Source organism: Nothobranchius furzeri, chromosome 11 (genome assembly GCF_043380555.1).
Source record: "Nothobranchius furzeri strain GRZ-AD chromosome 11, NfurGRZ-RIMD1, whole genome shotgun sequence".
In the NCBI taxonomy this organism is placed as follows: Eukaryota; Metazoa; Chordata; class Actinopteri; order Cyprinodontiformes; family Nothobranchiidae; genus Nothobranchius; species Nothobranchius furzeri.
In genome coordinates this window covers 33647895-33659863 of record NC_091751.1, presented here as the reverse complement: position 1 = coordinate 33659863, position 11969 = coordinate 33647895, and the positions used below count along the sequence as shown (strand labels likewise).

General features: G+C 49.1%; 2 protein-coding genes across 7 annotated transcripts in view; one reads left to right on the top strand and one right to left on the bottom strand.

Moving 5' to 3' along the window:
* Positions 1-2585, bottom strand: part of ubtfl (upstream binding transcription factor, like) — a 15424-nt gene extending 12839 nt beyond the window's left edge. For 3 of the 5 annotated variants that reach the window (XM_015956464.3, XM_015956466.3, XM_015956467.3), the window contains exons 1-2: positions 2152-2314; positions 1123-1221 (exon numbers count right to left, since the gene is read on the bottom strand). In XM_015956464.3, the coding sequence (XP_015811950.1) occupies positions 1123-1180 (58 nt within the window). In that variant the 5' untranslated portion in view covers positions 1181-1221; positions 2152-2314. Of the gene's footprint in view, positions 1-1122; positions 1222-1293; positions 1425-2151; positions 2315-2453 lie in introns of those variants that run through there. The other 2 variants (XM_054744044.2, XM_015956465.3) reach the window with 2 other exon arrangements.
* Positions 2586-3136: 551 nt separating this feature from the next.
* On the top strand, positions 3137-9509 carry tmub1 (transmembrane and ubiquitin-like domain containing 1). Of its 2 annotated transcripts, none has more exons than XM_015956527.3 (3): positions 3137-3262; positions 8061-8469; positions 8866-9509. In XM_015956527.3, the coding sequence occupies exons 2-3, from the start codon at positions 8078-8080 to the stop codon at positions 9215-9217; spliced, it is 744 nt and encodes a 247-aa protein (XP_015812013.1). In that variant the 5' UTR covers positions 3137-3262; positions 8061-8077; the 3' UTR covers positions 9218-9509. The 2 variants fall into 2 exon arrangements, with proteins under 2 accessions (XP_015812013.1, XP_015812012.1); XM_015956526.3 differs by lacking the exon at positions 3137-3262 and adding an exon at positions 3737-3862.
* The last annotated feature ends 2460 nt before the right edge of the window (positions 9510-11969 follow it).

The window sequence follows — 11969 nt, the reverse complement described above, 5'->3', positions numbered from 1 at the left end:
GCTACAAGATCAGCAGATCTTCACATGTCAGTCAGAATACTGCAGCAACAGTGGTCCAAACATTTAAAAAAGATGGAAGTGCAACCATCTAACAGAGACGTCCAGGCAATGCACAGATGTTAACATCTGGACAGGAAGGTCTGCTGATGAGAAGGGCTGAAGAAAATCTCCAGGCCAGACGAGTGACCGTTTCCCGTGACATCATACGGCGCACACTGCAGAGGAATGGCATGCATGAGTGTCGTCCATGAAGGAAGCCTCTCCTGAAGCCCACGCACAAAAAAGCACACCTAGGATTAGCTAGGGCCATGCTGGAGAGATGAAGACAAACATCTCTGGTTTAGGAACTAATGGTGTATGTATGGCGTCGTAAAGGTGAGGATATCATAGTGCCTACAGTGAAGCACGGTGGTGGCGGTGTCCTCATGTGGGCTGCATGAGTGCTGCTGGTGTTGGGGAGCTGCAGCTCATTGATGGTATCATGACCTCAACAATGTCCTGCTTTATACTGAAGAAGGAGATGCTGCCATCACTCCGTGCACATGGTCGTCGTGCACTTTTCCAACACGACAGTGATCCAGAACACACATCTAAAGCTACTGGTGCATCTCTGCAGAAGAACAGGCTGAAAGTGGTTGAATGACCAAGTCTATCTCCTGATCTGTACCCAATCCAACACCTGTGGGGAATTCTGAAGCAGCAAGTAGAGCATCACTCTCCATCCAGCATCCAGGCTCTAAAAGAGGTTCTTCTTGCAGAATGGAAACAGATAGATGATGCAATGAGTCGCTAACTTGTTCATTCCATGTCTAGAAGACTTGGTGCTGTCTTTAAAAACCACGGTGGTCCTACTAAACACTAGATGTAGTAGTTTTGTTGTGTGTGTGTGTGTGTGTGTGTGGGTGGTGGTGGGGATTTATGCAACAACCAGTTTCAGTAAAGCTGCAGATGTTGTCTTAAGTTCTGCTAGCTTCATTCATGTTCTGGAGATAAACACGTGTCCAATAGAACCGGCCTTGTTCTGTTCTTCATTAGCTCCTGATTAAAGTGGTACTTTTTAAACGGGTGTACTCATTTATGCTGAACACTGGAGCCCCCCTAGCTGACAGGTGCAGGACTTACCTGTACCAACCTTGGTCCTGGTCCCTGGAGCTGCCAAGACGCTGCTGCTGCCGTTCATCCTGCTGGAAGTGACGAAGGAGACTCCGCCCCCTCGCTCCACTGTAAACACAGACCATCACTCTACACTCGGCCACAGGTGTGACCAGATGTTTCCCAGCTAGATAAACTCACCTGTCCCACATCACAATGCCTGTACTGTCATTGCATGTGTCACATGTGTGTGTGTGTGTGTACTATCTCTGGAATAGGTCAGTTTATACCCTCTCTCCCCTATCTCTCTCCCTCCCCCTACTCTAACTCCCTCCCTCCCCTAACTCTCTCTCTCCTTCACCCCCCCCCAGCTCTCCCTCCCCCCTACTCTAACTCTCTCCCTCCCCTAACTCTCTCTCTCCTTCACCCCCCCCCCCCCCCCCCCAGCTCTCCCTCCCTCCTCTAATTCTCCCTCCCCCTAACTCTCTCTCTCTCCCCCTCTCTCTCCCTCCCTCCCCCTCGCCTAGCTCTCCCTCCTCCCGCTGTGATCTCAGAAGCGGACAGCGGTTCGAGCCCTTACCAGTCGGACAACAACATCTAATTTTACCGGGCCGGTCCAACCTTAACCCGGGTGTTTGGCCCGGCTCAGCTCAGAGAGACTCGGGCTTCCCCGTTAACAGTGACCGTGCTCCGGCAGGAGTCAGGTTGGACCCGAACGTGTCACCGTTTGATCACTGAGGCGTCGGAGCCGCAGATCGGCACCGATCGTGCGGGTTTTCCATACCGACCAGCCGCCTTTGGCACGTGGAGCCGTTAATCGCATTATTTAGCAAAATTGCTAAAACCGTCCGTTTGCGGGTTTTTGTGCATTTAAATGAAACGTAAACGGTTGTACAGAAGTTTCCGGTGCCGGTGGAACCGGCTGGTTCGGGTCGGAGGAGATCCGCGCTGCTGCCCCACCAGCCTTCGCTGCAAAGCCGCCATGAATGTTCGGAGGACTCGGGGACAAACGCGTACAAAAACACACAAATCTGTCTGAAATCCGAATTCTCTGCTTACCTGCTGGTTCTGACACAAACTGGGCCGAGTACCGAACACGCCTGGCCTTGTTTGGGTTAATTCTGGACGTTCAAACGGTGTGTTTTTCAGCTGTAAACTCCGGGGAATCGAGTCGAAACGAATCCGACAAAAGGAGCGTCTAGTCCGGTATGAAACTCCGCCCAGCGCCGCAGGGGGAGGAACTCCGGGGGAAAACACGAGGATGAAACCAGAGACAGCCGGCTTCGCTGTCCGGGCTCCGGGCTCTTCCTCACCGCTTAAGCTCAAATGCAGCTCCGGTAACTGGACCCGCTCCCGTTTACCTGCTCCGGTTCCAGATGCCCAGCATGCGGGGTGGGAGAGTACCGGGGCCCGGCGGATCCCGGCCCCATCGCGGGGCTGCCTCGGAGACGGACAGCAGCCCGCATCCGCCTGGCAGGCTGCCCGCGGGGAGCTCACCGGTTACCGGGTCCGAACTTCGGCATCAGACCTGATCAGAGATCGAACACCTGACAACCTGCAGGTGTGCAGCTGGAGCACACCAAGTTCAGTAGTTAAATTCCCTTCGGTCTGACTTGTTGGTGTTGTTTCAATAAAGTCCAACATGAATGATCCGAACCCGTTTTAGGTGAAAAACTACAGCTCAGAACACCTGAGACTACCGATCCAGTTTCTAGATCTGGAAAATGCAGGAGAACCCGGAGATCGTGAGTACTACCCCCTGCTGGTCGGGATGGTGCCCTGGAGCCACAGCAGAACCAGAACCTCTGATAACAGATGTGCTCCAGCTGGTTCCTGGTCCCACTGGTTCTGGTGAGAGAGGTTTTACAAACAGAACACACGAAACCCGACCCATCAGAATCCAGGGAGCAGAAAGCCCAAACTAGTCAAGTGATGAACGAACCGTGCTTTAGAGCTGCAGAGGCGCCAGGGAGCTGCTACCCTACCGTTCCGTTTTTGCTGCCTGGACCATGAGACTCAGCACGTTCTCACGCTGTCCAGCAGGGGGCGGTGTGTGTGTGTGTGTGTGTGACTTCTGCCGGAAGCGCAGAAGAAAAAGCCACCGGACGGCTTTGGTAGCAGGTTAGCCCGGAGGCTAACGTCCCGTGATATGAAGATTCTACCGTAAATAGTGAGTTCTGCTTCCATCCGGTTCTCCCATGACTCTCCGGGTCAGCCTGACCTGAATCATCCGCTGTTGGCCTGTAGCTTAGTACGTGTGTACGTCAGCGACGGACGCTGTTAGCTCCGGTCTTAGTCACCTGCTCAGGTGTGTTCAGGTTAGACTGGTGCCAGATTAGCACACACACCAGAACCAACAGAATCCCAGTCCAGGATCGAGTGAGGCGGGTTCGTCTTGGACTTGTTCATTCAACGGCTCACAGAACCGATACAGAATGGAACCGTGCGGCCCAGGTTTAGTTAAATCCAGCTGTAGTCGTTTTACTGGTCTTCTCACAAACATGTAGGTGGTTCTGATCCGGGCGGACTTGGTCCGGAAACTTACACGGTAACATCTGGGTTCTAGATGTGTGACCAACTTTTATTTTGGAAGGACTTGGTGTGTTTGCGTTTCTTGTGTGAGTTGCCAGACTAAACGGAAGGTTCTAAAGGTGAAGCGGGTCCTGATGATGCCACACAGAATGTCCAGGTGTTACTTACCTGTCTGGGGCTGGGAACACACCTGTTGAGTCCTCTTGGGTGTGTGCCAGCTGTAAGAGTCATGGAATGAGTGAGTACACGTTAAATACCATAAGTGTTATTTAATGATGATGATGGAACACGACGAAGATGCCACCTAACCCTAACCTTCACGCTGCAGGTCTTCTGCTCTGGTCTGAACCAGGACCCCATTCATCACCCTACCTTCAACACATCATGTGGTTTTTAGCACGTAGAAATGTTCCTACACATCACACCAGCTGTGACCACACGTAGGAACAGCATCTAGTGGTAGAACCATAACACTGAAGGTCTCAGTCATCCACTAATGATCTGACCCAGTCAGTAGTGATGTCAGTGGAGAAACAGCTGTGTCACATACCTGCTGCTAGAACCTAGAAAGACACCTGAGACCCACAGGAACCTGACATGGTAGCATGGCTGATCTGCTGAGAGCGTGCCCTCTGGAGGTAACAGGTCCTCCGTGAGCGCTCTGATCTGATTGGTGAGAATTCAGAGTGGCTCCTGAGCAGATACCGCTTCCTGAAGGAGATCCTTCTGGAGCTATGCTGGGATGTGGGGCCCTTTGTGGAGCCACCAGTCTGGGTCCAGTCCAGATCCAAACTGGTTACACAACAACAGAATGGAACGTTTCCTGTTTTATTCTCAACAGGAACCTCTCCTCTGTCCCGACCAAGTTTACCACACTTACTAGGTTCTCTTCTACTTCAGCAGCCAGCGCCCCGACCTCGCTGTCCTTACGTTTTTGTTTGTTTTACGACAAGAGTGCCGGGAATTTGCTCGTGAGCTTTAGAGGATGTGGTGTGACCTAATCTGGTTAATCGAGGACGTTTGTGTTTGTAAATGCAGTGCTTTGGGGCGATGGTGGCACAGGAGTTAAGTTCTCGCCCTGTAATCAGAAGGTTGCAGGTTTAAGCCCTGCTCAGTTGTTGTGTCCTTGGGCAAGATGCTTTACCCACCGTGCCTGCTGCTGGTGGTCGGAGGGACCGGTGGTGCCTGTGCTTGCCAGGCTCATTTCCGTCAGCGCGCCCCAGGGCAGCTACATTGTAGCTCATTACCACCGGTGTGTGAATGGGTGAATGACTGATTGTGCTGTAAAGCGCCTTGGGGGGTCCCAGGACTCAAATACAGGCCGTTTACCATTTAACTTACAATTTTAAGTGGGCCGGTACACAGTACCTGCACTGCTGCAGTTTACCTGTCAGCGCACCAGGACTTTCTTATTGGATCCATGGAGGAGGAGCGATTGCATCCAAACAGGAAATAGATTTGAGAGAAAGAAAATGCCAAAATAAGAGGAGTGCTTTACTTGTGTGGGAATGTTGTTTAAAATCCTTTAGTGTTCCTAAGCACCCCGGCTGCTGCTGACCATGAGACAGAAGAGAAGATGGGTCTGACTGAGGTCTAGTCCACACGTAGCCGTGTTTTTTTTAAACAAATATCCGCCCCTGCAAAAACTTGCATCCACACCACCTCGTTTAAAAAAAAAACTCTGTCCACGCGTACCCGGATAAATACGTTGTTAAGGACATGCCAGACCTGTAGGCGGCAGTACTTCCCCCGTTCTTAACCTCATCCATCGTCTGTGGTCTTCAGCAAGGAGCAGTAATTCCGCTTGCAAAAACAAACAAGCAAAAAGCGCTTGGACAATTGATAAAGTGAGCACAGCTCTGAGGGCTTCCATGCTGTCGGCTAGTGTAAACACAGGTCGCACACGTGATGTCAGCATTTTTTTGTCGCGGAAAGTGACGTTGCGGACCTTAAAACTCCGGTTTTGTCTGTCCACACGCAGACACCCAAAACGGAGAAAACGCAGATCTTCACTTTGGCCGGAGTTTTTAAAAAGATCCGTTTTCGTGTAGATGACGGGCCAAAACGTAGAAAAATATCTACGTTTTGGCAGATCCCCGGCTACGTGTGGACAGGACCAGATTCACTCGTTTCCATTTATTTATGACATTACATCATAATAAACAGCAATACAACTGTGCGTGGGCCAGATTATAGCCTTAGGCTAGTTTCCATCTCAGTCATCTGGCAGGTTAATGCCAAAGAGATAAAACAGACAACAACATACAATAAAATAAAACAGTTACGTACAAAAACTATAAAGAAAACTAGTAAAAATGTCATATATGAGCCTCCAGTAGACACAGTTCCAAGTTTCTTCTGAAAGTAACTAAACTTGAGCGCTCCTTCACTGGAGTGGGAATGTTGTTCCAGGACGTTGAGGCTGGAGTGAGCTGTGACTGAATTCCTCCGGAAGGGGCCAGACCATGAATACCTGTAGACCAGCTAAGCAGATTTAAGATGATGAAAACTCCATGGAGTATATTTCTCCAGAATGGGGCAGGGGTCTTTTCCAGGATTGTCACTGCTCTTTTGTAGCAGGTCTGACAACAGAGAGGCAGTGAATGACCAGCTGGTGATGGAACAGCCAATGGGAGACCGCATCATTGAAGGAAAAAACGTGCCTGCTGCTTTATCTGTCAAGGATGCTCTCATATCTTTAAAATTGCACTAATTATAATTTACAGTTTTGAGAAGATTTTGCACATATTGTGCAAAAGATTTAGAATCCAGCCACACCTCGAGGTATTTGAAGTGTTGAACATCCTTTCAGATGCACCTTTGCTGGTGTCTCTTGGTGCTGGTTTGGAGAAGGACATGCACACACTTCTCTTGGTGTTGCCAAAGATACAAGTCCTCTAGAACTTTCTGGAGGCCGTTTAAAGCAATAGAAGGTTGTTGAGCCACCTCTTGATTGACTGTTGGAGTGTGTGAAAAGTACTGTGTCATCAGCATACATAATGGTATCTACTGTTGGACATACCTGTGGCAAGTCACTAATATACAGTCAAAACAGTAATGTTCCCACAATTAAACCTTGGGGGACACCTGCTGGAGAATAAAGGTATGGCGACTGACCTGATAGATATGGTTGGAGCCATTTAATCGTGTGATCCATGAAATTAAATGCAAGTCTAGAGGTGAGTTTAAAAGGGTTCACTGTGTCAAGTGCTCTTTTAAAATGAATGAATCATGTCCTTCTGTCCAAGTATGATCTAACCCTTTCAATAAAAACACAGACAGCTGTTGAGTGGTGACAGCCAAAGCTAAACTGCACAGGGTGGAGGGACCGATCACCACTGTAAGATACATTCAGCCACATATTTCTCTGCAGTTTGTCGAGCCATAGACAAAATGCTGATTGGTCGGTTTTATCCCTGGTTTATAGGTGGTAATCATCTTTGCCACTTGTGGAACAACTGATTTCAGTCCTATTGATACATGTCTATGTCTATCTAATGGGCCATTCCCATCTGTACCGGGTCGGCCCGGGCCGGGTAGCATAGGTTGTTTACATATCTGGGTGGCCTGGAATTTTCCCGGGCCAACCAAGGCTCATTCTCGGCCCTCTTCCCGAGGGGTACTGCTTCAGGCCGACCAGGGCCAACACACCCACTGCTGACAAGAAATTCACACCTTCCATTAGAGCAAGCCTCTGATTGGTGGGTAGAATCAGCCCACATGGGCTTAAGACAAGGATGTGTGGAAACAACCGGGCCAGACTGGGGCCGACTGGGGCTACCCGGCCCGGGCCGACCCGGTACAGATGGGAATGGGGCTATAGACATAGATGTCTATCAGGGTCTATGATAGACGTGCATGTCTATGATAGACCTCTATGTCTATGATAGACAGAGGTCTATCATAGACATAGAGGTCTATCATAGACCCTGATAGACATCTATGTCTATGATAGACATAGATGTCTATCAGGGTCTATGATAGACGTGCATGTCTATGATAGACCTCTATGTCTATGATAGACAGAGGTCTATGATAGGTCTATCAGGGTCTATGTCTATGATAGACATGCATGTCTATAGATTCATATACTTTACAGATGGTGAAAGTGATTATTTCTCAGACTATAACGTTGCAACCCTAGTAGCCTGCTGGCTTTATGAGCCGCTCACAACAGTTATTCTACGTATTACGGCTCCGGGATGGCCGGTCCAGATGGGGCGTTACATCTGGGGACAGAATTTTACTTGCCTTCATGACGGCAGGGAGTGTGGTCTATATTTAGCCCCACCCACATGATTTACTAATGTTCTGGGCTGGACCTGGAGAGCTGGCTTCTCTTGCCCCCCCAGGCCTGTTGAGATTACAGTTCTCACAGAACATGTACTTCAGGGAAGGGGATGCTGTGGGTTTGGCTAAGCTCCGTCTCTGTGCAGGTGTGTTGCTGCAGGCGATGGCTCTGATCGAAGGTGTTGGAGATGAAGTGACGCTGCTCTTCAGCTCTCTCCTGCTGCTCGTCGTGCTGCTGCTCGCCTGGATCTCCACACGGACCTTGGAGCCTCCAGAACACCTGTTCAGTTCCTCCACAGGCCCTGTCCTCCCAGAGGGGACCATCTCTGCCCACCAGGAAGTTCCTAGCAGCAGCTCCTTGTCATCAGAGACTCCATCCACTGCCACCTCCCTCCCGGAGGGCGGGGCTGACGGAGAAGGGGGAGTGAGGAACCAAGTGGAAGGTGGAGAACCTCTGTCATCTCAGAGGAATATGGTGGTCCGGCTCAAGTTCCTCAACGACACAGAGAGAGCGGCTCAGGTCCAGCCGCAGGACACCGTCGGCTACATCAAACGGTGAGAACCACATTAGGCTGCAGTTTTGGATTGAGTTAATAATCAGATTAGTTTTTTCCTTTTGCTTTGGAAATTGGTGGGATTATAACAGCAGTACTCGTTAAAATCAGTTTGTTTCCATAGCAATACTGAAGCTGCTGCCCGTTAGCGCTGGTGCAGGTTTAGAAGGCGAGACTCGCTCTGATCGGGTCGAGCTGCAGAATGTCACGGAGCCAGAAAGTTGTTTAACGTGGAACTGATTCATGAAAGCAAGCGTCAGTTTAAAAATAATCTAAATCAAAAAGATTTGTAAATGATTTGATCAAATTACTGGAATATTGGTTTTAGTCCTAGTTAGAACCGCGCAGCACCATCGTGGTTTGGACCCTTAGATGTCTGTGTTCTTCGTTCTTTTAGAACCTACTTTGCGGGCCAGGAGCAGCAGGTCCGGCTCATCTATCAGGGTCAGCTCCTGCAGGACGACACCCAGACCCTGGCCTCTCTGAACCTGGTCCATAACTGTGTCCTGCACTGCCACATCTCTCAGCACGCTGCCCGGGGAGTGGGCGGGGGGGCACGGCCCGCCGACCAGGTCCAGGTGGCGCTGAATGTGGGGAGCCTCATGGTACCGTTACTGGTTCTGATGCTGTCCGTGCTGTGGTACTGTCAGATCCAGTACCGGCAGTTCTTCACCGCGCCCGCCACCGCCTCCCTGGTCGGCATCACCATCTTCTTCAGCCTGGTGGCCTTTGGCGTCTATCGTCGCTAGCTGCTCTCTGATTGGCTGCTGCTCTAAATGGACTGATGAGCGTTGGTGCCTGTTGCCATGGAGATCCTGATTGCGTTTTATTTAGAATGTTTCTCTTTTGGATTCATCGTCGTGCCTCTGAGTAAATGTGGACTTAGCTCATCTGTGTGTCTGTCCCCCACCTGTCTGTCCTCTTCCTGTCTATCCCCCACCTGTCTGTCCTCTACCTGTCTATCCTCCTGCCTCCCACCCACCTGGGTGTCTAAAGGTAAGACGATTTGGTTTGATGAACCTAATAAATGATTAATTTATCTCTCAAGTGTCTTTCTGAGTTAGCGAGGTTTCTTCAGGGTTTAAAAAGCACCTGGATCAGCATACAGACAAGTGCAGGAAACACCTGCCAGGTCCAGACTGGTTACTGGTGGATAACATGGATCCATAACACACCTGTGATCCGAGCCCAGACCTGTAATGAACTGAACTAGAGGACCCGTAATGACACCAAACACAGTAAGACGTTTAACAGCCTCTATTAGCCTGAAGTTTCGTTTCGTTTTATTGAGATCCTCATTAGCTTCTGCCTAAGTGCAGATGCTAGTCTTCCTGGGGTCTCATACAATTGTTTACATGAGATAATACCCTTTACACACAAACACACACACATTCACGCACACACATCCCTAATTCCCATAATACCAGTAGCTCAAGATGAAATCACATATCTAGAACAAAATTACATATATAAACTAATATCGGGAAAGGAGTTAATCACACCAATTAAGATTGAAAATAAAATATAACAGAATGGTGACATCATGTCCATTGTTTCAGGGTCTATGATAGACTATAACATCCTCCAGAACACCTGGAGTTACTAGGTGGAGTTACCGGGGTAATCCCAGGTATGGGCAGAGTCGAAGACAGACAGGCGAGGGTCGAAGTCAGGTTGAGACGAAACAGGTGCAAGGAGCAGGCTAGAGATGTAGTCGAAGACAGGCGAGGGTTGTGGTGGCAGGCTGAGTCCTTGGCAAGGGTCAGTCGTGGAAACGAGATTGCAAGACTGTAATCAGTCAGGAAAACATGGAAAACAATTGGCTGGAAGACCTACTAGCAGGAGCGTTCAATAATCTGGCACTGGTTTAGTGTTGGACCAGGAGTCTTATAGGGAGTGATGCAGGTGGAGCTGATGAGGAGTTGATGTGAGGCAGGTGTGTGGCATGAGCTTGATGGTGAGTTGACTGTGGTTGCTGGGGAAACGGGGCTTGGCTGGAGCTTGATGAGGGGACCATGTGTGATGCATGAAGGCTGATGAGGTGAATGATGGTGCATGGAGGTCAGGGCATGGCAGGATCATGACGAGACCTGTGCCAGTAGTGTTTGGGGCAGGGGTTCTGCTGGTCTGAGATCAGTACTGATGCTTCATTAAACTCCCTGCCCATCTAACTCAAACTGATCCCTCATCAGCCTGGGAAGCAGGAGCTTTCAGGCTGCTTCTCCTTCACAGAGACACACAGCAGGTCCAGGATCAGACCTGTAGCACAAACCAGCTGCTAATAATAATTATTATGAATTTTATTTATAGAGCTGTCATGGTGCATGTAGATGCTTTCTGTTCATTTACAGAATAATTAAAAACGTTAAAATCCAAGAAAAGAGCTGCAACTCTTGACAGGGCAATTATGGCTATGGTGGTGTAACGTGAGGAAATATGGGTTTTCTGTCACAATGGTGGTGTTGGACTCAGCTGGGTCAAAGCTGGGTCGCTGAGAACTTTCACCCACAGATTAAGACCTGAACGCCAGCGAGTCTGGGAGGAAACCATAACATCTGCCACCTGCAGCTTCGTGCCAGAAGATGTTGTTCCCACAGAAGATGTTGTTCCCATAAAAGTAGCCATAACATAACAAGTCTTAAAACTTTGTTTCTTGATTTTAATGTTAAAGTAACCATTATCATTTTGCTCATTATAAATGTGTTTAATCAAATGAATGACTATTATGCTTTGGGGTAATTATAAGAGATTTAATGAATCCATAATTAGATAATGTTGAGAGTGTTTGTTGCTGACCTTCACACACACTCAAGCACACACACCCACACACAGATTATCACAGATAAACTCCAAAACACATTTGCTGACGCACACGTTTGCTTTGAGAAGAGAAAGGTTTTTGGTAAGTTTCAGTCTTATGATTTCAGTTCGTGTTTGACTACGAAAGAGAGAGGACCTGAGAGCCAAAGGGGGGCAGAGCCAGTAGGCTCGTTTCTTCCCCCCTTTCACGCTGTTCCTGTCAGCCAGACAGAATAGCTGAATCGCAACTTCTAACGCAGACTCATTACCGAGTCTTTTGATTTCTGAGTGAATTAACTTAAGAAAGCGCATCGACAAAACGCTCTACCATCCACGTGTACCGAGGGCAACTCTGGACCGGTTCCGTTCGACACCTACGTCTCCCCTGTCAGCCGCCGGTGTCATCTGGATGAACCACAACATCCTCCACGGCCCGGATCTGAAAGAGGGTCCACAAGAGTTCGGTGAGACAGAGCACGGTGTTTAGCGTTTGATGCAGTTCTCTGATAAGACCTAAGTTTATCCAAACCATCACTTCACTCAGACACCTGTTCTTCCTGAAGCAAAATCAGATGCACACACGCATTCATCTCACCTCATGTTCAATTCTCACGACACTTTGCACACACACGCATCCATAACCACATCCTAATCTTCATTCACCAACAGAAGGTCTATTTGAGCAAGAACAGCATATCAACT

Excerpts from the sequence above, each read along its gene's own strand:
- tmub1 (XM_015956526.3), top strand. Across the intron at positions 8,470-8,865 it reads ACCGTCGGCTACATCAAACG|AACCTACTTTGCGGGCCAGG; the intron begins GTGAGAACCACA and ends TCGTTCTTTTAG.